General features: G+C 40.1%; 1 protein-coding gene across 2 annotated transcripts in view; it reads left to right on the top strand.

Moving 5' to 3' along the window:
• Window positions 1-17301, top strand: part of EPB41L4B (erythrocyte membrane protein band 4.1 like 4B) — an 839761-nt gene extending 822460 nt beyond the window's left edge. Inside the window, exons 23-25 of one of the 2 annotated variants that reach the window (XM_082258285.1) lie at window positions 11135-11203; window positions 15440-15597; window positions 16418-17301. In XM_082258285.1, the coding sequence (XP_082114411.1) occupies window positions 11135-11203; window positions 15440-15597; window positions 16418-16487 (297 nt within the window). In that variant the 3' untranslated portion in view covers window positions 16488-17301. Of the gene's footprint in view, window positions 1-11134; window positions 11207-15439; window positions 15598-16417 lie in introns of those variants that run through there. The other variant, XM_082258286.1, reaches the window with a different exon arrangement.
• The last annotated feature ends 9160 nt before the right edge of the window (window positions 17302-26461 follow it).

The following is a 26461-nucleotide window of genomic DNA, read 5'->3' as shown; positions in this document are numbered from 1 at the left end:
AGAATACTGGCATGTATAAAAAAGGGGATTCACTCCAGAAATAAAGAGATTATTCTCCCACTCTACAAGACTCTGGTCCGGCCACATCTGGAATATGCTGTCCAGTTCTGGGCACCGGTCCTCAGGAAGGATGTGCTGGAACTGGAGAGAATAGAGAAGGGCAACAAAAATAATTAGGGGAATGGAGGGCATCGGCTATGAGGAAAGACTACAAACACTGAACTTAATCTCTCTGGAGAAGAGACGCTTCAAGGGGGATATGATATCAATGTACAAATACTGTACTGGCGACCCTAGCATAAGGAAAAACTTTTTAGAGAGAGGGAATACAATAAGACACGTGGCCACTCACTAAAACTAGAGGAAAAACGTTTTAACCTTAAAATACGTAAGGGGTTCTTCACTGTCAGAGCAGTAAGGATGTGGAATTTGCTTCCAAAAGCAGTTGTATCAGCAGGGAGTTTCAAAAAACTATTAGATGGGCACCTTAAAGACCACAACATACAGGGGTATACAATGTACGGTTAACAGCAAACACACACACACACATCATAGGTTGAACTGGATGGACTGGTGTCTTTTTTCAGCCTCACAAACTATGTAAAAAATGCCCTCTCACCTCTTTTTCTGGGGACAACGCTAAAATTGTGGATTTTCCTTCATTTTGTATTGTGGTGGCAATGGTCACCAGTACAAATAGAATGGAAAATCTCCTATGAGGATAAAGGCAGCAATAATAAAAATTGACAGAGGGTCTAAATCTTCATTTTCTTCTCTCTTAAAACTCTTTTTTACTATGGCAAATAATTATACAATGGCAGTGTCAGATCTGAATTTCCATATTTAGGATATACTGCAATGACAATATGATAAAAGCATTTTCTGTGCATTGGTTTCCATGACAACAGTTTTTAATCAGAATGTTTCTACCCATTATTTATTTCCCCTAATGTTTGATTCTGAATTGGATGGACTTTTTTCTTATCGTAATATCCTTTTCTCTGAGGTCCACTGACGGACACAGCGCCATGTCTTCTAGACCCTTGGGCTTATGCTGCTCTCTCTTCAGGAGTGGGACTAGGTGGAAACAATTTTGGCTATGCCCCTGAGGCAGTCCCAGGGGGTATACCATCACTTCCTACTATAGGACTTCAGTTTGTAACAAACAGTTTCAGAAGAATACATAACTCAACCCAACAGAGGGGCGGTGCTGTGTCCGTCAGTGAACCTCAGAAAAAAGGATTTCACGGTAAGACAAAAATCCAGTTTTCTCTTTCGTTCACTGACGGACACGGCTCCATGTCTTCTAGACCCTTGGGATGCCCCAAAGCAGTATCAACATGAGGAGTGGGAAAAAACACAGCAATACACATAATTTCCAACAAGGCTAAGCACGGCCAGCCAGGTAGAACAGGAGCTCAACCAGGAACAACTGGAGCTCACCACCAGGAAAAAAATAGACCCTCAACTGAAGCCTTTAAAACTTTGCGGCCAAATGCAGCATCTGAAAATGCAAGTACATCCACCTTAAAAAACGTTGTGAATGTGTGTACAGACAACCACGTAGCCACCTTGCACACTTGAACCACTGACGCCTGATGACGGAAGGCCCAGGAGGCATTAAGGGCCCTCATAGAATGTGCCTTGACAGGGAAAGGAATAACCTAACCCTTAATAGAATAGGCCTGCACCACTGTCTGCCTGATCCATCTGGAAATGGTGGCAGCAGATGTGGGCTGCCCCTTATGAGGTCCATCCGTAAGAACAAACAAAGAATCGGATTTCCGAATCGACTCATTCACCACCAGGTACACCCGAATTGCCCTAACTACATTCAAGGAATCAAAAGCCTTAGGATGATTTGGCTTAGGACATAAGGACGGCAACAAAATATCTTCATTCAAATCAAACCCTGAGACAACCTTAGGAAGGAATGCCTGACAGGGTCGTAACACCACTTTGTACCTGTGAACCACCAGGTAAGGTGACCGGCAGGACAATGCAGCCAACTCTGACACCCTACGCACAGAAGTAATAGCAACCAAAAAGGCCCCAAAAGTGTGAACCAAGGACTTCGCTACCAACGACCTTTGAAAAAATATGGCCAAAGCGGAAATCTGGCCCTTGATGGTGCCCAGAGCCAAACGTTGATCTACACATAGTTGTAAAAACTCCAACAGGCGATACACAGAAAAGGAACGGGGAGAAACTCCCTGAGACTCACACCAAGTAATGTACGCGTTCCAAACTCGATGAAAAACCTTCCTGGAAGTAGATTTTCTAGCTTTCAAAAGCGTAGGAATCACCGACTCCAACAGCCCTCTGTCCTTCAGCACCTGGCTTTCAATAGCCAGGCCGTTAAAGCCAGTGACTGTAAAGCAGGATGGAAGATTGGTCCCTGAGACAGAGGATCTTCCCTGAGAGTAAGTTTCCAAGGGACGTCTGCTCACAGCCTTACCAGGCCAGCAAGGCCAGTCTGTTGCCAGCAGAATGACTGGAATCCCTTCTACCTAGATTCTGTGAAGCACCTTCAACAGAAGTTGTAGTGGAGGAAAAACATAAACCAGATTATACTGACCAAAGGGCCACCAGGGCATTTGCGGCGTCAGCCAGAGGATCCCAAGACCTTGACACAAACCTTTGCACCTTCCTGTTGAGATGAGAGGCCAAAAGGTCCACATCGGGTGTCCCTCACCGAAGGCACAGCTGATGAAAAACCTCCGGGTGAAGAGACCATTCTCCCTGATCCAACGCCTGCCGACTGAGATAGTCGACTTGCCAATTCTCTACCCCCCGAATGTGAACAGCAGAGAGGGCCAGAACATATAGTTCTGCCCACCTCAAGATGCCAGCTAATTCCCGGGCCGCCAGGGTAATCCTCGTGCCCCCTTCATGATTGACATATGCCACAGCCGTAGCATTGTCCGATTTTATCCTCACTGGACATCAGTACAGACGATCCATCCACTGGGACAGGCAAAGACTGATCGCCTGAATCTCCAGTATGTTGATTGGCAGACTGGACTCCTCTCAAGTCCAAACACCGTGGGCCGAGTACACTCCCAAGACACCACCCCACCTGGACAGACTGGCATCAGTGGAAATCACTATCCAATACAGGGGAAGAAAGGATTTTCCCAGAAAAGGGGCGGGGAGCGGAGCCACCATATCAGAGACCCCCTCGTACCCCGACTCAATAGGATCAGATTGTCCAACGACAGTGGATCCTTGTTCCATTTGGCCAGAAACTCTCTTTGCAGAGGTCTGGTATAAAACTGAGCAAACGGAACTGCCTCGAATGTGGAAACCATCAGACACAGCACTTGCATTCAAGTTCTGAGCGACGACCGATGGTTGGACAACAGAAGTCGAATTACATCCTGCAACTTCAAATGTTTCGCATGTGGAAGAAACACCCGGGCCAACGCAGAATCCAGCGTCAGACCCAAATAGTCCAGCTTGGTGGATGGAGTCAAAGCTGATTTCTGAAAATTCAGTGTCCATCCAAACTCCTGTAGAGTTCGCACAGTAATGTCCAAGTCGACTTCTAGAGCCGAAGAAGGCTCTGCACGCAGATGCAGATCGTCCAGGTAACCTAGTACCGCGATCCCCTTCTGCCGAAGCAAGGCCGACACCGGGGACAAACCCTTTGTGAACACCCGAGGAGCTGAAGCGAGACCAAAAGGTAATGCCACGAATTGATAATGCTCACGGCAAAACAAAGAAAACGCTGATGCCCAACATATATTGGAATATGAGGGTAAGCCTACTTGAGTTCGATAGAAGCCAGAAGATGAAAGCGACTACCGTATGGAGGAAAGCCACTACAGTGCGGATGGACTCCATCCGAAATTTCTGAACCTGCACAAAGTGGTTCAGAGCCTTGAGGTCCAAGATCGGACGAACTTTGCCTTCCTTCCTAGGAACGGTAAACAGATTTGAATAAAAACCTTGAAAACGCTCAGACTCTGGAACCAGCACAATGACTCCTTGTACTAACAGGTCCTGCACTGCCCCATAGAGACCCTGCAGCTGATCGTGAGACAGGCGTAAGTTGGAAGGAAAGAACCTTGCTGGAGGCAAGGACCAAAGCTCAATCTTGTAGCCGAACCGAGCCAAATCGTGGACCCATTTGTCCTGAATAAACAAGGTCCATGGGTCCGGAAAGAAGCAAAGACATCCCCCCACCCCAGCTGCAGATGAGGGTGCCCCTTCAGGCTGGCGAAGGCTTGTCTGCAGAACCAGTAGTTCCCGCTTTTGACTTACCATTCCAGTGTCTCTTGGAGCCTCCAGCAAAGGTACGGGTGGGTCACGAACCCTTTTCCCTGTTAGATAGTTACATAGTAGGTGAGGTTGAATAAAGACAATAGTCCATCCAGTTCAACCTGTGTAGGTGTGTGTGGCTGTAATCATCTCACATAGCCCTGAATGTTCTGATCCTTGAGATGTGCGTCTAAGAGTCTTTTGAAAGCCACCATACTACCCGCAGAAACCACCTCTTGTGGTAGAGAATTCCACAATCTTGTAGCCCTAACAGTAAAGAACCCCCCACGTTGCCTGAGGTTAAAACGCATCTCTTCTAATCGCATTGTATGCCCTCTAGCCCTAATGCAATCCCTTCGACTGAACAGCTTTTTTTCTAAGCTGAGATCCCCATTGAGATATTTAAAAATTGATATCATGTCCCCCCTCAGGCGTCTCTTCTCCAGGGAGAATAAATCAAGCGATTGCAGACGCTCTTCATAATTAAGGTCCTCCAATCCCCTAATTAGTTTAGTTGCCCTTCTCTAGACTCTCTCCATTTCCAACACATCCCTCCTGGGGACTGGCGACCAGAACTGGACAGAATACTCCAGATGCGGTCGGACCAGAGTTTTATAAAGTGGAAGGATTATAGACTTATCTCTGGAATACATACCTTTCTTTATGCATGCTAATATTCTGCCGCCTTTGGCAGCTGCCGCTTGACATTGCATGCTATTGCCTAGTCTAGTTAGAGAACACACAACTCCCTCTTCACAGAGCGGTACATTACATAAACGCACATTACATTAAAAACAATCCAAATAGAACATGTAAAAACACATAAAATTATTTCAAATAAAGACTAAAAGGAGACTAGAAAATAGACTAAAATATTCCTGGACAACAATAGCATTCATAAAAATTCCCATATAAAATAGCAAAAAAACATTCTAAAAATATTATCATGAATTATTAATGAATGCGTTAATATCCCATTCAATATTCAGGCCCAAAGGGGTATAGGATTTCAACCTATAAATCCAGCTGGTCTCCAATTTGGAGACCCCCTGGGTCATATTGCTGCCCCTCCAATTCTTAGAGAATCTATCTATTCCCAAGAAAATCGTCCCCTTAGGATTCCTTTGATGACACTGGTCGTAGTGCCTTGAGACACTATGTTTGGAAACCCCTTGACTATGTTGGCCACATGCTCCTTGAGTCTGACATGAAGCTCTCGGATAGTGCGGCCAACATAGTCAAGGCCATAGGGACACTTGAGTAAATACACCACATATCTCGTGGTGCAAGATATGAAAGGCTTAATGTTAAATTCTTGACCCGTAGAGCCTGAGGTAAAGGAACGAACTCTCCTGCTTCTCTCGTGATTCAATTTGCAGATGGCACACTTCTTACATGGGAAGAATCCTCCCATCGTCTGAAAAAAATAAGTTAACTTAGGGGATCTCTCACATTAGGAGCCACTTGTAATTTTAAAGGTGGTACCCCCCTAAAAACTACCTGAGGTTGCTCTGGGATCAGGGGACCTAGTACTCCATCATTTTTCAAAATATGCCAATGGCGGCGAAGAATCTTTTTTACCGAGAAGTGTTGCGTGGAATAGGATGAAAGAAAAGCAAAGCCAAAGGACTCATTCTTCACCTTGGCTTTTGGCTGTAGTAAATCATCTCTATTACGCACGTCAGCTCTCACTATGGCCTCATCCAAGACCTGCTCTCTGTATCCTTAATTCATGATAATATTTTTAGAATGTTTTTTTGCTATTTTATATGGGAATTTTTATGAATGCTATTGTTGTCCAGGAATATTTTAGTCTATTTTCTAGTCTCCTTTTAGTCTTTATTTGAAAGAATTGTATGTGTTTTTACATGTTCTATTTGGATTGTTTTTAATGTAATGTGCGTTTATGTAATGTACCGCTCTGTGAAGAGGGAGTTGTGTGTTCTTTAACCTGTGGTTTTGTAATGCTCCTGCGTTTTTATTTATAGGCTGGATTTGCAGCTGCAAAATCTCCACTCAGTAGTCATGTAGAGATGTGTTGAATACCAGATCCAACTCTCCAGGACTCATCACCGTGGGCCTGTCAGCTTCAACATACAGATATATATACACACTCAATGAGATGTTCCTGGAGTGATAGGATGTATATGATAGTATGAAGGTGATGTGCTGAAGGGACAGGTGTGAACAGTGACAAGGATGGTAATCACTTGATAGGTTTTGTATAGGAGAGTTCAAGATGGTATTTAGGAATGCAGATAGGTTAGTATCGAGTATGCTAACAGGTGGTGAGGACAGCAGATGACAAATACAGGATAGACTAACCCAGTGCAAGGATAGATAGTAGTAGACAGGAGAGCTAGCAATCTATGCAGCAGTGCATATGATAGATGGTAGTAGGCTGAAGAGCTAGCAATCTATGTAACAGTGCAGATGATAGGATAGTATAGATAGGTAGTTACAGTCCTTAATGTGCATAGGTAGATAGTACAATAAGGTTATGGAGGGTTCCCCTGCGGGGTACATATCACTTGTAATGTTAGTAGGTTAGAGAGGTCCAGTAGATAAGGAATGATCCGGTAGCGAGATACAGGGATCAGTAGCGAGGTTCCGGTCTGCTCCAGGTAAAGGGAATGGCTGGAGGTTCCGATCGAGAGACAGGCTTGAAAGCATGTGGATAGCAAGGCAGGAAAGCAGGGTGAGATAGCCATAAGTAGAAGCAGTATTCCAAGAGTGATCGGGTAGCGAGATACAAGATCAGTGAGTGAAACAAGTCCAGGTAGCGAGATACATGAGCGAGTAACATCAGGTATGGCTGCTTCAGGCATGGCTTGATCGAATCAACCATGCGGTTGAACGAACAATGTGAGTGAGACCGCCGGCGGTTGAAATAGCCGCTCTGCGGCGCTCAGCAGTGACATCATCGTTCTTAAAGGTATATGCGTACCACCTGAAGAGAAAGGTGGGACGCATTACAGAGGAAAGTGGTGATTAAGGGTATTGGAGGTACCAGAATCTTACAGGTTTGGAGTGCGACCACCAGATGGAGCCTTGACCTCCGAGATGTCGTGTGTGTATTTTATGTTTAAAATGTGGTTATTTGGTTCCACTTAACATAATAATACATAAATACTATAAGGGATTGTTATCTCTTTCCTCCTTTTTTTGTCCCATATTATATTGGTGACGTTATTGAGAGGTTGTTATACCTCAGTCTATCTCTATAACATCCGCATCCGGTTGTTGGAGCGCAAGCCGACCACTTCCGGGTATGGGTGAGAATTAGTGCTTCCGTCCAATCTCAACCGATATACATATAGCGTCGCCACCGTAAGACCACACCCATTTGACGATGTCAGTCTCTGACGAAACGCGTCGGCTGGAGCTTACGGCGACCCACGACACACGAGGAAGAGACATGGCAGCCATTTTGTCGGTGGGATGCAGCAGCATCAAACTATCGGAGGAGATTAACACAGAATGCTCACTACCAGCGGTGATCCTGTAAGTTATTTATATTACCTTTGGGCCAAATAAAGTTGTATAGCAGGTTACACTATGAGGCGGTGTTCTGTTTTCCTTTTCTTGGGCCCTATGATGATGAGATGACGATCGCCTGATATATGCTGGGACTAAAGAGTGGAGAATCCTATTTTCCTGTGATATATACGCTATACATACGTTATATGACCTTTGTGATGAGGGTCACATATATCTGGTAAGAATCAGTGTGTGCGGGTGTTTGGTGGTGGTTTTCTCCCATTGAGGATCTTCACTTCACTACTCATCCAAAGTCCTCCACACTTACATATATGGATCACCTGTGAACTGTTGTTTCTCCCTTGGATCTATAAGAACATTCTGTGCAAACAGTCTTTTAGATTAGCGCCACATTTAGATATACTTCCCCTCCAATAGTTGACATACTATCGATGTTAGACTGACAGGCCTGTAGTTTCCAGGTAATTATCTCTGTCCTTTTTTGAATATTGGTACCACATGGGCTTTTCTCCAATCAGTTGGTACCATTACTGTTAATATGCTGTCCAAGCTGAATACAGAGATACAGTGGAATCTCCAGGATCATTGTTATTCACAGCTCTCCCTGGCTTTCTCTTTGCACCATGCAACATTTGTGTAGCTGCAGTATAGACTGTTGGGTATCTTGGCTTATACATCTTGGAGTAGATTTACAGAATTCAAAGCTTCTGGTGCAGCATCTGGATGCACCAGGGGACCTTGTATGCCTAATAATAATTGTGTGCTGGAGCCCTAGCATAGATATCATGATATAAAATATCATTATGGTTGTTATAATTATTACTACTACAATGTTTTTTTTTACTTCTGGACCAATTTTTATAATTTACACAAAGCCTTAAAGTATAACTAAAGGTAAAACTTTTAGTTTAGCATGGAGATGGATTAGAACACCTATTAGTTTTTTTTTTTGTTTTTTTTTTGCTGTCTTTGCCGCCATTAGGGAGATTCACCCTCTCCAGATTAGGAGATTACAACTGCTTTGGCTTTGGTTCCTAGTTGTGTACAAAGTTATCTGACAATTCTCCTCCTACATGTCATTAATTTAAACATACTTTATCTAAAGATCAAAAACATTGTTGTTAAGCTTGACACAACCAGATGCCACTGAGAGAGGTGACCTTAACACTTTGTTTTGGGCCCAAGGATATGTAGTTATGCCCCCAGTATTTTAGAACATTTTTACAATGTTAAAATGGATAAATAACTGAACAAAAGAATGTTTTATATGAATGGAGTTCTAATTTTTTAAAACTGTCCATTATTTGAAGGGATATCAGAAGAGAGGAACTGAAAAAGCTTTAGTTAAATGATAATGATTTTTTGTTACATGATAATGCATCCTCTACATTAAACAATATAGCAAGTAGGGATCAAATAGTCAAATGATGGAATTCTATTACTTTTGAAATCATTTTAGGCTGATTTTACAAAGCTAAAACATAAGGATAAGGACTTTTATTTAAAAAAAATAAATAAAAAAAAAAATCAACTGAGCCCAATGAGATTAAAAAATGATATTCACATGGCTAAAAATAAAAATCTTAATCCTTGTAATGAAACTTTGTGAATTTAGTCTATTGTTTACTTTTTCAATTACAAATGAAATATAGGACAGCTATTAGCAATCAGGTAAGAGTTACAATGCAATACTCTGGACTTAACCAGCCACAAACACTTTGTAAAGACTGGCAAATAAGATATGTTTTCCCAGCAATTGTAGGAAATTATGAGATGTTGTGATTTTCAATGTAGTAGCATAACTAAATGAATAACATTTTTGACCCAACTTATGAAATACAAATAAGAACACAAACACATTTTGGTACTATAGACCTTTACTATAGTGAGTTACTTTGTGCTATTCTATTTGCCTACCTGCCTATTTACCACTTGCCAACCAGCTTCAGTATACTGTATATACTGCGGCAGGTTAGCTGTATTACGCGAAACAACGTACCTGTATGTCATTTCGTGCAATTGCCTGCGGGGGCGAACGTGCGTTGATTGGCCACAGGAGGAGCCAATCAGCGGGTTCAGCAGAGAGGTAGAACGGTGGTCTGCTGATGTAAACAAGGCCGCCGTTCTGTCAGGGATGAACACAGTGATCTTGTGTTCCTGCTAAGCAGGAAAATGGATCTATGTGTTCATCCAGTGAGTTCCACCCCCCACACAGTTAGAAAGCATTCCCTAGGGACACACTTAACCCTTTGATCACCCCTTGTGTTAACTCCTTCCCTGCCAGTGTCATTAGTAAAGTAACAGTGCATATTTTTAGCACTGATTACTGTAATAATGTCACTGGTTCCCAAAAATGTGTCAAAAGTGTCAGTTAGGTGTCCAATTTGTCCACCGCAATGTTGCAGTCCCGCTAAAAATCGCTGATCGCCATCATTGCTAGTTAAAAAAATTAATAAATAAAAATTCCCCTAAAAATATCCTATTGTTTGTAGACTCAATACCTTTTGCGCAAACCAATCAATATACAGTTATTGGGATTTTGTTTACCAAAAATATGTAGCAAAATACATATTGGCCTAAATTCATGAAGAAATTATATTTTTTACTTTTTTTTTATTGGATGTGTTTAATAGCAAAAAGTCTTTTTTTTTCTAAATTGTCAGTCTTTTTTGTTTTTAGCACAAAAAATAAAAAACGCAGAGGTGATCAAATACCACCAAAAGAAAGCTCTATTTGTGGGAAAAAAAAAGAACATCAATTTTATTAGGGTAGAGCATTGATGGACTGCGCAATTGTCTGTTAAATTAAAGCAGTGCCGTAGCAAAAAACAAAATGGCATGGTAATTAAGGAGGTAAAACCTTCTTGTCCAGAAGTGGTTAAATAATATGTCTGTGAAGGCTCTCATTTATTCAGGTCATGGTATAGCTATTAATAGTTAGACACATTTAACTGCAATTGTTATGTAATGTTGAAGATATTTAATAGATAATTCAAAGTCACTTCTTCAGTTCTAATGAGTGTCAGGAGCATACCCCGGCATTTATAGCCACACAAGTAGCACAGACACCTTAATCCAATCATGATGGAATGTGTCAAGGCAGATGCTTATTGCCCAAGAACAGAGTGGGGGATGTGAATGCCTTAGAAACTCCTGTTCTATTCCATTATTTGGTGTCAGAAAATCTGTTTGGGTGTTATTCCTTTCATTTACATGGCTGAAGGTGTAAATCACTTTTTATAGCAGTAATTGGTTCACAAAGGAAATGCTGAGAAGTTTTTCTTTTGCAGCTTACAGTCACATTTTTCATGTTTGATTTCTCTTTATTTTCATGTCTCCAACAATAATGCATTTTCTCTGTATTTTTTAAGATAAAGGCATATCCCGCTGACCCATCTAATTCATTTTTTGATCCCTTTACAACAATGCAACCATATCCTGTAAGTAGATTTCTTTTTGCCTCACCTAACATTTGATCATGTGATTTCACGGTATGATGACATGGACCTCATGAATGCTTCCCTTGCTGCTTGAGGAGTTATCACAGATCTGATTTGTGACCATGTGATTGTGACTTAAAGGGAAACAAAACTTTTTTTGCTGGTTTTGTCCCATTGGAAACTTCACTTCCTGTCCTGAAGATGCAACAGAAAGTAAGAGGAATCCCTTAAAAGTGATCAGAATTTTTTTCTTAAATAGTTATCACCCAAAAAGTTGTGAATTCCCCTCTATTTCTGTCCATGCAACACAGGGGACATAACTTACCTCCAAATAAGTGTGTCCCATGTCCAGGTGGCTGCTGATCTTCTGATGCTACTGTAGTTAACATCAGCCACTGTGAATGAGTTGCACGACTTACCCGCCTCTTCCGCTAGCCTCCTCCATTCTCATAACTACTACTATTCTTTCCCAGAATGCAAAGCATTCTGTAAATGGAAGATGGACAGATGAATGAAAGGATCCACCTCTTCCATTCAAAGAACATTTTCCATTCTGGGAAAGAATAGTACCAGTTCTATGAATGGAGGAGGTGTGCGTAAGCGGTGGGTGAGCAGGGCACTCCTTTTGCAGCTGTAGTAGCTGATGTTAACCACAGCAGCAAAGGAAAATCAATACAGTTGTGAACATGGGACACACTTCATTAGAGGTACTGTATGTTATGTCTCTGGTGCTGCATAGCAAAAGAAAAAAAATTACAAAATTAGCTTTAGAGTAAATATATTTGTATATTTTTTTATTCCTGTCAATGTTAAAGAATTTAAATATGGCATTTATGGTATATATCAGTTATGATCCCGATGTGTGTTGGTGTATAGCTGTGGTGCTTCTGCACTATCGTAACTGTCCTCTGTAGAGGAATATTTACAATTTAGTTTGGTTCATAAGCCATAATGGCTACTTTAAATGTTTAATGCAGTTGAATAAATTTTAATGGCAGGGAGAATTGTAGTATCCACTAACCAATTAGACCTTCAGTTTGGTATAGTCCTAACTGCAAAATTATTATTATTACACAGGATTTATGAAGCGAAAACAGTCTGTGCAGCGCTTTACAACATGAAGGCAGACAGTACAGTTACAATACATTTCAATACAGGAGGAAATAGAGGGCCCTGCTCGTTAAGGCTTACAATCTAGAAATATAAAAATTTTCACATCATAGGTCAATGCAAATTGCATACAGTCATTGCACTTTACACTACTTTATGAAAAAGATAACCATGTTTCTAAGGGTAGTCTTCTTTAAACATGAAATTTTATCTAAAGGATAACAAGCAGTAATTTAACTAGTATTGATGTTGGTCTATTGAATATTTTTGCATTCTACCTATGTCATGAATACCTGAATTTTATTATTGGATTCCCACTGCATCCATGTTGGACACATCTCATTTCCATAAATCTCCTACTTAATCCTTCATTCCTTTTCCAGTAAATAAAAGTCGGTGAGGGTGTATTCTCCTAACAGCCACTGGCTTCTAATAAATAAAAAAAACAATACACAAAAAAGAAACCAAAATAGAATAAATGATGTTTGACTGAGATGAGTTTTTCTGCCCCCAACATTAGGCTAAAAGTACATGGAGAGCTCCACAATATTGACTTCAAAGGTACAGCTCTCACCAGTGTATTTTTCCAGTGGTGACTCACAAAAATATCTTTAAATGTATTTTTGTTTCTGGTAATATAGCCCTATCACGTCTGCAATAAGACATCTACCTCCATGTGTGTGGCCAGTCTTAGTTTTGGTGAAAATATATTTGGCCTATCGTTTTTATTTATTGATCTTGTTTGCTGCTATAAAGTAATATAGTGAAAGCATTATTTACAGATCATTTACCATGTAGCATTTTCCTGTAACTTTTACATGCGTGAAAGGATAATGCAAGGATCGTTATTGTACAAAATGTTAATAGATTAATGATTATATGGTATCATTAGTATAGCGCTGTTCTACAAAACAAGTTTCATAGCTGCAATATACATTACATGTTGCTTGGTACAGTTTACAAGGTAGTGGGTCAGTCAACTTTAAGTGGATTTAAAGGTGCTTGGAATTAATATTGGTCTATCATCAGACAAAAGTGAAAAAAAAGTAACCAAAAAAAAAACTTGATGGATGTGAATCATTTTCTGCTGTTGGTCTTCTGTTTTTTGATAATAGATGTTGGCTAGCATTTAGTAAAATGCAAGACACACTTGTACAACATTTCCTTTGGTTTACCGAAATACCAGTAAAAAATCCCCACTATTAGCCACTACATTACCCATTATTACTATGAGCCAATACTTAGAGACCATCACAACCTAAAACACATGATCACCTGTGATATATTTACAGTATAATTAAGTAGTCAAATCATTACTTTTAGTAATAAGCAAAATAGTTTAATCTCCTAGTTTAACCAAACTGCACATTCTTATGTTTCAATAAAGTTACAAAGTAAAAAATATCTTTTATAGCTTTCCCCTGCAACATAATAAGATGTTAAATGGGGTCCCTTTACCTGTTCACTATGACACCTACAATTTGTATGTGCATGGGCATCCAAGAGCGAGAATGAAGAAAGGGATCCCACACTCCCTCTAACCAAGAAGAGGTATTTGAAACTGAAGAAAATTCCCCTTGGGTATGGGACTTTATAGGCAATAACCAATCCTTGAGTAGTTGTCATAAAACAAATATATAATTTTATTCATGTTGTACAAAATATGAAAAAATACACAAAACAAGAAAAAAAAGAGAGACATTTAAAATTCATGTGGCCATATATTACATCACTTGAACATGGAGTGGCTGAGAATTCCAAATGATGAACTGACGTGTTTCGGACTTTGGCCTTTTTCAGAAGTCAAATGGAGGTATATCTCAGACTAGAGGTACAAAAATGCAAATAAGTAACATATATATAGTATTAGCATGTTATACATAGAGTTTCCACATATATAATAAAGTGTACAGAGTATCTGCTGTATCTTAATATATACCAATATAGTACTTTTTTACAAAAATAAAATATATACGTACCACAGATGGCAGTCCATGAGATGTGTATAGCCACTAATTTTAAAAGCAAGCAAGAGTTATTATGCATCCAAAATGACTGCTTTAACCTTGACAGGGCCAGATATGGCTCGATCAAAAAAGAAGAAAGAAATGGGTTGCCACAGCTAAACAAAGAGAACTGTAAAAGCGACAAGCCGTCATTTCATGGCAAAGATAACCGCACTCCACCAGTGGTTCCCACGAGGATCCCAGTGATCGGTCCAAAAAGGGCGTCTATAAAGGGGGAAGCAAAATATAAAATTTAAAATATAAATATAAAATATATATTTTCTTCCCCCTTTATAGACGCCCTTTTTGAACCGATCACTGGGATCCTCGTGGGAACCACTGGTGGAGTGGTTCCCATAATATACTCTATACTCTATGTATACTCTGTACTCTATGTATTATACTCTATGTATAACATGCTAATACTATATATATGTTACTTATTTTAATTTTTCGTACCTCTAGTCTGAGATATACCTCCATTTGACCCCTGAAAAAGGCCAAAGTCCGAAAAGCGTCAGCTCATCATTTGGAATTCTCAGCCACTCCATGTTCAAGTGATGTAATATATGGCCACATGAATTTAAATGTCTCTCTTTTTTTCTTGTTTTGTGTATTTTTTCATATTTTGTACAGCATGAATAAAATTATATATTTGTTTTATGACAACTACTCAAGGATTGGTTATTGCCTATAAAGTCCCATACCCAAGGGGAATTTTCTTCAGTTTCATGACATCAGGGATGTTGGCAATACCCACTCTAACTTCTAGATCCGAACACCTTCCAAGAATAGGTATTTGGTCCAAAGTATTGAGAGGAGGTAGGTTATAACTCAGCATAACATTTAACAAAGAATAAAACAAAATACATAACTAATTAAAAGCAAAGAAAGGCAGACCACAGATATTTTCGTCAGTGTAATAGAAGCAGTGGATTGGTTTAATGACCGGTGACGCTAATTATCACAAATGTGTTTACTGTATCTCTATTAGGTTTTGTAGAAGTTATAAAAATATCAAGTCTTCTGCAGAAATAAATATGTACCTACCATTTTAAACTTTGTTGTACTGCTTACTAGTGTCTATAATAGAAGAGGTCTTTTTTTTTTCATTCTTCAGGTAGAATTATTAGAGACTCCGATACAACAGTACTCCGCTGCACAAGCATCTCCAAAGAGAATGTCACCGGCAATTCACATGGTGCCATCCAGACAATTAAAGAATCAAGCACAAGCAATGCAGGGAGCTTATTCATCACACATTTCTTTAGTGGACAGGTACTAATTTAAAGTCATGCAATATGATGTTTTTGAATTAATTGTCTTTTAATTCCTTTTAATTTTTTTGAGGAGTGTAGTTATATAATGGAGATACTTGGAAGGGGATTTCTCACAGGCAGGAACTGTGGTGCCACACTGGAACACAGAGTCAGCCTACATACTCTCCCACTTTAGCCACTCCTGATAGTTAATAGTAGTCTTTTCGGATCTGGTTGAAAATACAACAGCAGCAACTCCATGTGGCTTAGTTCTCTCTCAGTCTACTTCCTGGAAACTCCCCTTTACTTTATAAAGAATCCATAGTCCTCTAATCTGGGGTTTCTGACCCAGCAAGCATGGACAGGAAGTGATGTACATAAATAACTCTGACAGTAAGAAGCACAGCCACCTACAATTACAGACAGCAGAGGGCAGTATATTCCTACATGTTTCAGAAGTCAAGGTCCTTGCACTCAGCACTGTGTACCATTCCTTAGAAAGAATCAGGGGCCTTGCAGTGTGCTGTAATGGACTTCTTGAACATAATAATGTCCATTTTTTTGCTTTGCTGTAATAGTCATTTCTTAATGTTTTAAAGTGTATACTAGTTTCTGTTGAGTTCAAAGTTTCTAGAGCTTGGGTCACTTTAACAGCATACCATTAAATCATAACGAGGGATCTGACATCTTACTGTGACTAAAGAAATTTGTTAGTTTAAATATGTGCAAACTTTTTGAGCTACTAGAAGTTTGATACTAATTGCGAGACATTCCATCATAAGTTGTTAATGTTTTACTCGTACATGAACACATTTCCTTTTATTTCCTTTTTCCTTCAGTTCGGAGGCACGCAGACGTGAGCTTGAAAGAGAGAAAATGATGAAAAGACTTTTGATGACAGAACTGTGAATTTCTTGTGTTCATCATCAGAGCACCGGACTCGGGTCTTTCGAGTGCCTTCTGTCACTTTACATTCCACTGTGTTATTTAGGAAGGCGACTGTCTCCTACTGCATTGGAAAAAAATGGGCCAAAACTAGTGATCTAGACTACAGTTAGTTAAAACCAACATACTGCATGTAAAAAGGAAAATTATAGTGTTTTATCTTGTACAATGTTTATTATTTGTAAATAATTTAAGAGATTGACAATATACAGAATATTTTATTAGCTTAAAAATGATACATTTTATTATCCTACACAGCTTAATATTTTTCAATAAGGTAGTCTTTGACATTTCTCATGAAAAGTTGAGTGAATGATTCAATGATGGGGCAAGATTCATTTTATTTCACCCAGAAATAGTGCATATACATTGCTGTATTCTGTGCCGGTGTAAAATATGTATAACTATTTATAGAAAAGATATTGATCATTTTAATGCAACAAGGTCAGTTATGACTTTAAGAGGACCTTTCCATAGCTGCCGTACATTTGCTTCTAAAATCATTCATAAACTTAGAAGCTATTTCTTAATGTGCACAGCTTGCCAAATGTGAATTCCTTCTACAAAACCAATAATCACCATGTAATATGAAGTAACCTGGCCTTTGGCTGAGAGTGGGGTGAAGTGCCTCTGTTGCATGCCAATTACAGGCACTCAGTGCTAGCTTTAGGAGAATTGTCAATAATTCTGTCCCAGCAAGTCTTCTTCATGCATGTAGATTCTTACTATATCTACTATCAAAATATACAGTACATATTGATATGTTGGCTACGATATAACATTGTACTACTGTTGCTGGACAAACAATCTGGAAATGACAGCATGACAGACATCAGTGATTGTGAGATGGAGTGTTTTACCAGAACATTCCTTACAGAGGACCTAGACAGCAGAAACATTTTCCTGCAAACAGGGTGAGTTGTGAATTTTATATGAACTTGAGCTGGCCATGCACCTGTAGGCTTCATGTACACATAACCTACTAAACCACCAGTCGCAGGAAAAACACAAAACACATCAAAATCGCGCTGTGATTTAACCACAATTTTGCCACGTTTTGTTGCTGAAGGTCAAAACATTCCTATCTTGAAGGCAATTCTTCCGTTGAGGTTGAACTTCCCCTGACCGCAGCAGCTCCTAAACGATCCCAAAAGCCTATGTGTAATTTGACACACAGGCTTTTCTGGAGTTGAGTTTAGGAGCGTTGGCAAAAAAAACGCCAAAAGCTCCTAAACCCAAGTTTAGGAGCTGTAGATGTAACAAAAATCAATGCAGCGCCAAAATCCTCAAATTATGTGCAAATCAATAATTGATAATCCATATAAAAATGTGCAATAATTAAACAAATAAATAAATAAATAAGTGCATAAAGAAGTCCATGTAAAGCAAAATCATGGGACAATTTTCTTCTGTTAAATTCCACCATGCCGTTCCTTTTACATTAATAAAGTGCTGGTGCAAAAATCCACAAAATAAAGTGCTGGTGTGTGCTTCCACCTGTGATCACAAGCTGCTCGTCTCAACATTTAGAATAAACGAAACAAGGGCGCCAGGTCAGAGTAGTGTTTAAATTAAGAACAAATTTATTGCAATGCACTTACATTTAAAAGAATCAACATCAGCATTCAAGTGAAAAGCATGGATCCCCAACGATAGGTGCCGAGGGGTGGTTGGAACGCAAGCACCCAGCCACAGGTGTATTTACAGATCCAGGGATGGAGGATGGGGAGTGGATGATCCGGAGATCCCGAGGGAAGGGGATCTCGTTGTGCCTCCTCCTCCTCCTGGGGACATCCACGGCGCACAGCCGCAAGCCGGATGCAGCGTCACAAGACACTGCCGGTTCCTCCATGGAAGCCAGCAGGAGACAGCTGAGACTGTGGAGAGGGTGGGCCGCAACGTTGTTTCAGAGGATCAACCTCCTTCGTCAGGCACTGAAGCACACCTGCGAGACAGTTTTTTTGGATTTTATGACTATGTGCCATATATAACATTATGTACAGTCCTTCATTATGTGATTGCAGTGAGCGCTGATCCATCGATCCTGGTCGGTGTAGATTTGTTTTGCTTTTTCACCTCAACATTTGACTCATATTTTACCAATGAGCCAAATGCCGCTTTTCCCCTCTGGGGATATCAACCAGGGATATTGCTCACTCCTCTCCTCCTTCTTCTTGATCACAGTGTAAGCTTAGACTTCGCTCCACGATATATAAAAGGAACATAAAAACACCCTCTAGTGCTCTCTGTAAACGTTTTAGTAAGCTAATAGATGCAAAGAGGTTACTTACAAACTAGGCACTCTATGCAGTGCGAGCTTGACAGGCAAACAAACAGACTTCCGTGAGGCTGGCCGAGATGCGTAGTGTAGTGTACATGAAGCCTAAGATCTTTATCTTTCATCCTCTTGGCTGAATAAAAAATCTAATAGAATTCTCCATCCATGTTATACAGCACGAATGGGTAATTACCCTGCTGTGGCTACTCTGACAGCTTGCACCATCGACTGTCAAAATAACCAAACTCCGGCTGCATCTTTTTGGATGCAGTTGATGGTCGACCAACAGTTTTCCAGGAGGGTGGCAACAGGGCCACTTAGGTAGCAAATTTCAGCTGGTTCTTTAAGAATCAACTATAATTAGCATACTGTTTGGCCAGCTTTCATTAATGAACTTATAGTTTGTTTTCTGCAGCGGCCAACTTTTTCATCCAATGCATGCTGTGTCTCTGTGCAACAGTAATCCGAAGAGGAAAGCAGAAATTCCTAACAAGCTTTTGTGAGGCTAGAAGAACAGAGTGTGCCTAGGTGCTGCATCATGTCAGGAAGTGTTCTGCTTCTTTTAATTAAGGATTACAATCTTTACTGAACTGTTTTGTCACATTAATGTGGACCTGAACACAAATCTTGAAGATTTTCTATGGTAAAGTTAACATTTAGAAATGTTAAATGTGCTTAAAGTGGTTGTAAAGGCTCAAGGATCTGAACTTTCTGCATGCAGCAGCCCCTCTAATACTTACCTGAGCCCCATCCTAACCAGCAATGTGCCCAAGAGCAGCGGCTCTCTTGGGTCTTTTCCTCTACATTAACTGAGACAGCAGTAGGTGCCATTGGCTCCTGCTACTGTCAATTAAAGCCAGTGAACCAATGAGGAGAGAGTGGAGGCGGGCCTGAGTCATGCCCTATGTGTGAATGGACACGCAGAGTAGTGGCTCGGGAGTAAGCACTCAGGGGTACTGGGGGCACTCAGCAGGAAGGAGGGGCCAAGAGTGCCAGCAGGGGACCCAAGAAAAAAAGGAATTGGACTGTTCTGTGCAAAACCACTGCAAGTATGACATGTTTGTTATTTTTTTTAAATCGGCCTTTAAACAAAAAAAGAGCGACAATTTTGAAAAAAAGCTATATTTTTCACATTCTGCTATATGACATTCTCAAAAAAATTTAAAAATCAAAATGTTTTAACATTTTAGGCCAATTTGTTTTCTTCTACATATTTTTGGTAAAAAAAATTTCAATAATCGTATTTTGATTGGTTATTGCATCTACTAATTATGGGAAACATTTATGTCATTTTTTTTTTTTAATAGTAATGGCAGCGATCTGCAATTTTCTGCGGGACTGGGACATTGCGGCGGACAGATCGGACCCCTAACTGACATTTGACACTTTTGAGGGTACCAGGGACATTACTACAGTAATCAGTGCTAAAAATATGCACCGTTACTGTAATAATGCCATTGGCAGGGAAGGGGCTAACACTGTGGGTGATCAAGGGATTAAATGTGAGCCTAAGGGAGTGATTCTAACTGTGGGGGGGGTGTGGCTTCTGAAATTACCATAGAGACATGTGATCATATATAGAAGGATTACATGGGCTCTATCATCATTTCAGGGAGAAGAACGGTCGGCTGTGTTTCCAACAGCTGCCCATCCTCTCTCAGCGGGGAGCGATCGCGGGTGTCAGGAGGCAATCAGAGCCGCCACGCTGCTGAGTAGGGGTGGGAGCGTGCCGGAAGTGGCGTGCGCTCGCCCCCTAGCTTCCTGCGTGTGACCGACGCAGGTCTACGTCGGTTTGCACAGGAGACACACCCTGCCACAGAAAAAAGGCGGCGGGTGGTCGGGAATTGGTTAAGCAGTGCCCTAAAAATAATTTACTTTTTGTCTGAAATTCCTCCTGAACAATAACACTGTGTTGTTTGGTATGTGTACTACCATACCTGCAGCCTCAGAGCTGTTTATCTGCAACATATCAGAAGCACTACTGCCTCTAGTCTCTGAAGATATGGAGTAAGATTTGGTGATATCAATACTGTGCTGCTCATTGTTCTTTTTTCTGGAGGCTCTGATTTGAGGAAGCAAAACCCTTCCTCCAAGATGACTGCCTCCACACAGAGACAAAGTGCAGAACAAGGCATGGTAAATAAGTAATGGAGAAAAAGATTCAGGGAGACTGCAGGCAATACTGGTGATGACTATTCCTTTACCCTCTGCTTTTTTTTTTTCAACACAGCTTCTAGAATGATTTTCCTCTCTAAAATGTTAATAAATCCCTAATGGACAAATGATCTTTATAATTTAAGAATAGGTCAAAACATAAAGCTAGCAGAAGTCTCTGTAAATGGGCCAAGGTGGATAGCGGGAGCACTTTACCTCCAACTATGGGTCACTGCAAATTACATTTTGTTTTTTATTGAGTATTGTTTGATGCTATTGTTCAATTTTACACAGTAGTGTGTAAAAGAATTCCGATTATAATGGACGGATCATTTCCAAATGTAGACGAGAAAAGGAATGTTTAGTTAGGGTGAAAAATGCAAGCAATTTCACAAAATGGCAGGCTATGTTTTTATTTGCTTGTGAGCGGAAGGACCTGTACCACACGTTGCAAATAAAATTCCAGCATGTGTAAATGTTTGCAGTTAAAGCACTGTGTGGATGGAGGGAGAAGTCATCATTGTATTTTCTGTAAATACCAGTTTGTGGCCAAGTCAGAGGCAAGATTTTTCACAGGCAGTCTTATTTTCCTGTTACAGGTCAAACTGTGAGGAGTTAACTTATTTTTCCAAAATAATGAACCAATGCTTTTTACAGATTTTTGTTTGCCTTGAATTATCTATAAAGAGTAACTCCACTTTTGTTGAGAAAAAAATACTCCCCTCTGGGTGATCTATGTACAATAATTTTAACAAACTTTGTTGCAGATTCCTACTTTTTGTTATTCTGAAGAAATAGCTGTTTGTTTTTCTATGTCTATGTGGAAAGTGTATCTAATGGGAGTGATTTCATAATTATCATTAAGCTGCTGCACTTGCGGGGCTCTAATGAGGAAAATGGCAGTGTCTACGTCCCTTTAGACGTGATTTCCTATTGGGAGTATCTCACCAAAAATGCCATTTTTGTTGCAGGGGATGCCAGAAATCAGACATGTATCTTGGTGTAGACTGTGAGCCAATCACACTAGCAGGAAATTATGTTTCTGGGGAGCATTCTGTATACATTCTGTGTAAAGAACACCTCTAGATAGCCATATTGAGGAGATTTTACATTTCTGAGTAGTCAGAAGTGAGGAACATGTGACTTCTGCAAAATGTTTTATTGTATCTACTACTGACATGCATATATACACTAGCATCCTATGAATGTCCATGTGTAAGGAACATGGCAAACATATCAGGGCGAACATAAACATATCAATGATTTTTTTTCTTCCTAAAAGATTAAAGGCTTTTTTCACTTACCTACAGTGACCTGTATATATCTGCTTATGTCTGTTAATAATCCAATACAGTGCACAGAAGAAACGGTACTCATATGTGTTTAAAGCGCTTTGTAGTGCATGTTAGATTAGCAACCTATTTAGAATACTATGGCCAATTTAGAAGCATAAGTGGTGGCATCTTATTCTTGTAAATGAAGAATAATTGTTTTGCCATAGTTGATGTTGCCTTATTATCTCTTGCTGTGCCATATAAAGTAAACAATAGCTTGTCTGTTAGAGTCTCAAAGCTCAGACAGTGGGCTTCTCATTTTCGAAAATATGCGATAAAAGTTGGGTAAAGTTGAAACCAGATGTAAAATTCTTGGAGCTTTTTGTGTACCTTTTTGTCTTTACAAATATACTATTTATTACAAATGATAAGTAAATGCACATAAAAGTGTGCTTACAGGTTCAAAGAGATATCTTACCAAACATTGTAGATATTCATAAAGACTTTTTACAGAGATTACAATATCTACACCATCAGTTTTTTAAGTAAAGGGACCAAGGATTTTGATAATTTAGTGTTAAAATAGTTAGTACACACAATACTGTTGTTTCAGTTTTTGGGGATCCTGGAGAGTTACCACCTGACTGGTTTTATATGTCTTGTTGGCTTTATTGGTGAGACCTCTATGTTTCAGCTCTGTGGACTCTCTGCCTGCTGTGGCATTATGTCACTCTCCCTGTTGTATTTTTATTTATTATATATATATTTTGAATATTGCAACAGAAGTTGCTGAAACACACAAACGTGGACAGAAACACCCATGACCTCCCAATGCAAAGAATCAGAGTCCTGGAATTATCACAGGGATCTTTCACTGTCAGGTTAAACAAGACACATAAAAAGCCAGGAGATGACTCAACCTACCAGGTTCAAGCTATACTGTAACTAAACTATCGCTTTTTTATTGACTTACCCATTAGGCTACGTTCACATGTTAGTGTAGCGGACCGCGGCAGAATTGCCTGAAATCATTGCAAATCGCGGGACGCCTGTGCGTTACCTTTGATTTGCAATGGCACCCCAAACGCTGTACGATGTTGCTGTGATTTCCACCTGCCGAAGTGCGGTAACATGGCGCAAACAAAATCGTGGGTCGCATGACGCCCCAAAGAAGCTCTTGTACCTTTTTTTGGGCGTAATGCGACCCGCGATTTTGTTTGCGTGATGTTACCGCGATTTGGCAGGCGGAAATCGCAGCAACATCGCACAGCGTTTGGGGTGCCATTGCAAATCAACGGCAATGCACAGGCGTCCCGCGATTTGCAATGATTTCCGGATCGCGGGCAGAATCGCGGTGATTCTACCGCGGTCCGCTACCCTAACATGTGAACATAGCCTTAAGGAAAGAGTGATAATATATTCTTTTATGTGACAGTCTGTGAGATCAGTTGATAGAAATCACTTATAAAGCTAAAAAGTGCACCACGAACAAGCTCTACGCGTTTCGTGGAATACGTTCCACTTCCTCAGGAGCAGGTGCATCACATTGCTGTAGAAAAGAAAGAGTCCTTTTTAAACAGCGTATAAAATATAATGATAATAATAAGGCTCCATGTATACGGGACGCTGGAAATGGCCGTTTAGGAGCAGTTGGGCGTTTTTTTCAGAAGCCCCTGAACCCATCTACATTTTATCTTATCTGTCCATGTACACCAGGTCGTTTACAGTCATTTGCAGGCAGTTGCGTTCAGGGACTTTTTTTAGAACGCAATTATTTGCGTTCGAACGTGTGTTTCCCGGCGTTTCAAACGCACAAACGCGTCCGAACGCGTCTGAACGCGCCCGAACGCGCCCGAACGCGATGACCCGCGTTTAGCGTTCGCGTTTTTCCATTTTAAAGGGGAATAATTTTTTTGACCTCTAGGAACGCTTCTAAACGCAAACGCCCCTAAACGCCCCTAAACGCCCGCTAAACGCGGGTACAAACGCGACTGAACGGACGTTTCAAACGTCCTAAAAATTCCAGCATTCAAAGGGACTTTTAACAACGTCCCGTGTACATGGAGCCTTATTGTATAATCATAGGAAAGGGATGTGATCATCCCTAACCTTAGTATACTGAAGAAAGGAAAGACACTGCTCCAGGTGTATAGTGTGTGGTGATTGCCAGGAGATAGGATATCCAGTAGAGTGCTGGCCCCGGCCCGCCTCCGTGGGAACACTTGTAGGAAAAGAATTAGCCGCACATCCAGGGATACCAATAGGTTTCAAATACCTTTATTTCCAAAAAGTTGCAAGTGATGACACCAAAGACACCAGCATGAAGTCATTCATGCTGGTGTCTTTGGTGTCATCACTTGCAACTTTTTGGAAATAAAGCTATTTGAAACCTATTGGTATCCCTGGATGTGCGGCTAATTCTATCCCTAACCTTAGGGTGTCTCCGACCAGTGTACTCACAGTCAAGCCTCATGTCAGCATGACCCTGGGGAACGTCTGGGTTGGGGACTGAAGAAACCGAATCCATGGTCACCAGGGCACACAAAAGATAGGACAAAAGATAGGACAAAATCGGGTCATTATAATTGGTTTAAGTGCATCCGTCTGAATACATGATACCATTTTAAAGGAGATTACAGGGACATTTCTTCAGTTATAAGATAGTGCCAAGAAATTAAAAGAATTATTAACCAAAATGTAAAGATATCGATAACAAATTGTCTAATTTTCCAGAAATACACTGCCAATATATAATGTACAGTATGTGTTACCAGTCCTTAATAGAATAAATAAATGTATGTGGGTTCAATAAAAGTCATGGGGAAGTTTAACATTTTATGATTAATTCACTGGCCCAACTAGGGCAATTTTAACTCTATATTCAACAATAATTCAATTACAGAGCCCCAGCCATTTTTACTATGATCGCATGCATGAAGAATGATATTGATATATGCATGCTTGTATAGAATGTCAGTTTTCTGTTCAATACCTTTTGGAAGGAAAGGACACAAATATATTGAATTTCAAGATAAGCAATACAATACCAGCTTATTCAAAAATGCACAAGCAAAGTGCAATAGCCCATGACGCTCAATCAGATTTTATTTACCGAAGTCAAATCACTAAAGGATGACACTCTGCCTTTTCCCTTTATTAACAAACCAGTAAGAGATCCACGTTCCTTATTTTCAGATTCATAGCTGAACTCCAGGAAGCACTTAAAACATTGCTGAAATGCATATGTGGAGATTAACTTGGCAAATTTTTATTTAGCTACTCCATGTGCTCCTTCCACACTAAATAACCAAATCCTTGACCATACCATTTGAGGATTTTTTTAAGTAGGAGAAACACCCTACCCTGTGTCAACAACGTTTCTAGGAATTATTCTCTATACATTCAGCTCCTCTTCTCCTGTCAGAAATTTCACTCAGCTACTGTATAAGTGGCAATTATTGGCTGTCAAAACGACATAGGGGAATTCCTATGTATTACATAGCAAGAGTGGGTGTCCAAATGCAGCTGCTCCTGTGTAAAATTACACTTGCAGATAGTCTACAAATGTTTTTGTTTGATGCAGTATAATAATGGAGTTAAAGAAAGTTTTTTATTTTTTTTTAATAAAATGTTTTCCTATGGAAACCCTTATCAACTCTTAGTTAAACCTAATCAGCCAAATCAAATCCTCCCTCCCATTCTCCCCTTAGCTATTCATTTAAAATAATTATTTTTTTCCTTTTAGAAATATTATCTGTTTGTTTTTTTTTTCAGTCACAGTAAAAAAAAAAAAAAATTTGAAAAAAAAAAAAAATAAATAAAAAAAAAAAATATATATATATATATATTTACACTATATTACCAAAAGTATTGGGACACCTGCTTTTATACATACTTAAAATTCACAGAAAGCAAGGTCCATAAAGACATGGATGAGTGAGTTTGGGGTGGAGGCACTTGACTGCCTTCACAAAGTCCTGACCTCAACCCAATAGAACACTTTTTGGAATGAATTAGAATGGAGGCTTTGAGCCAGGCCTTCTGTTCCACATCAATGCCCTTCCTGGAGAATGGTTAAACATTCCCATAGACACACTCCTAAACCTTGTGGACAGCCTTCCCAGAATAGTTAAAGCTGTTATAGCTGCAAAGGGTGGGCCAACTCAATATTGAACCCTGCGGACTAAGACTGGGATGCCATTAAAGTTTTGGTAATACAGTGTATATACAGT

This window comes from Pelophylax lessonae (genome assembly GCF_965119305.1).
Source record: "Pelophylax lessonae genome assembly, chromosome: 5".
Lineage (NCBI taxonomy): Eukaryota > Metazoa > Chordata > Amphibia > Anura > Ranidae > Pelophylax > Pelophylax lessonae.
Note: the sequence above shows the minus strand (reverse complement) of the source record. Positions and strands in the feature narration are given on the sequence as shown.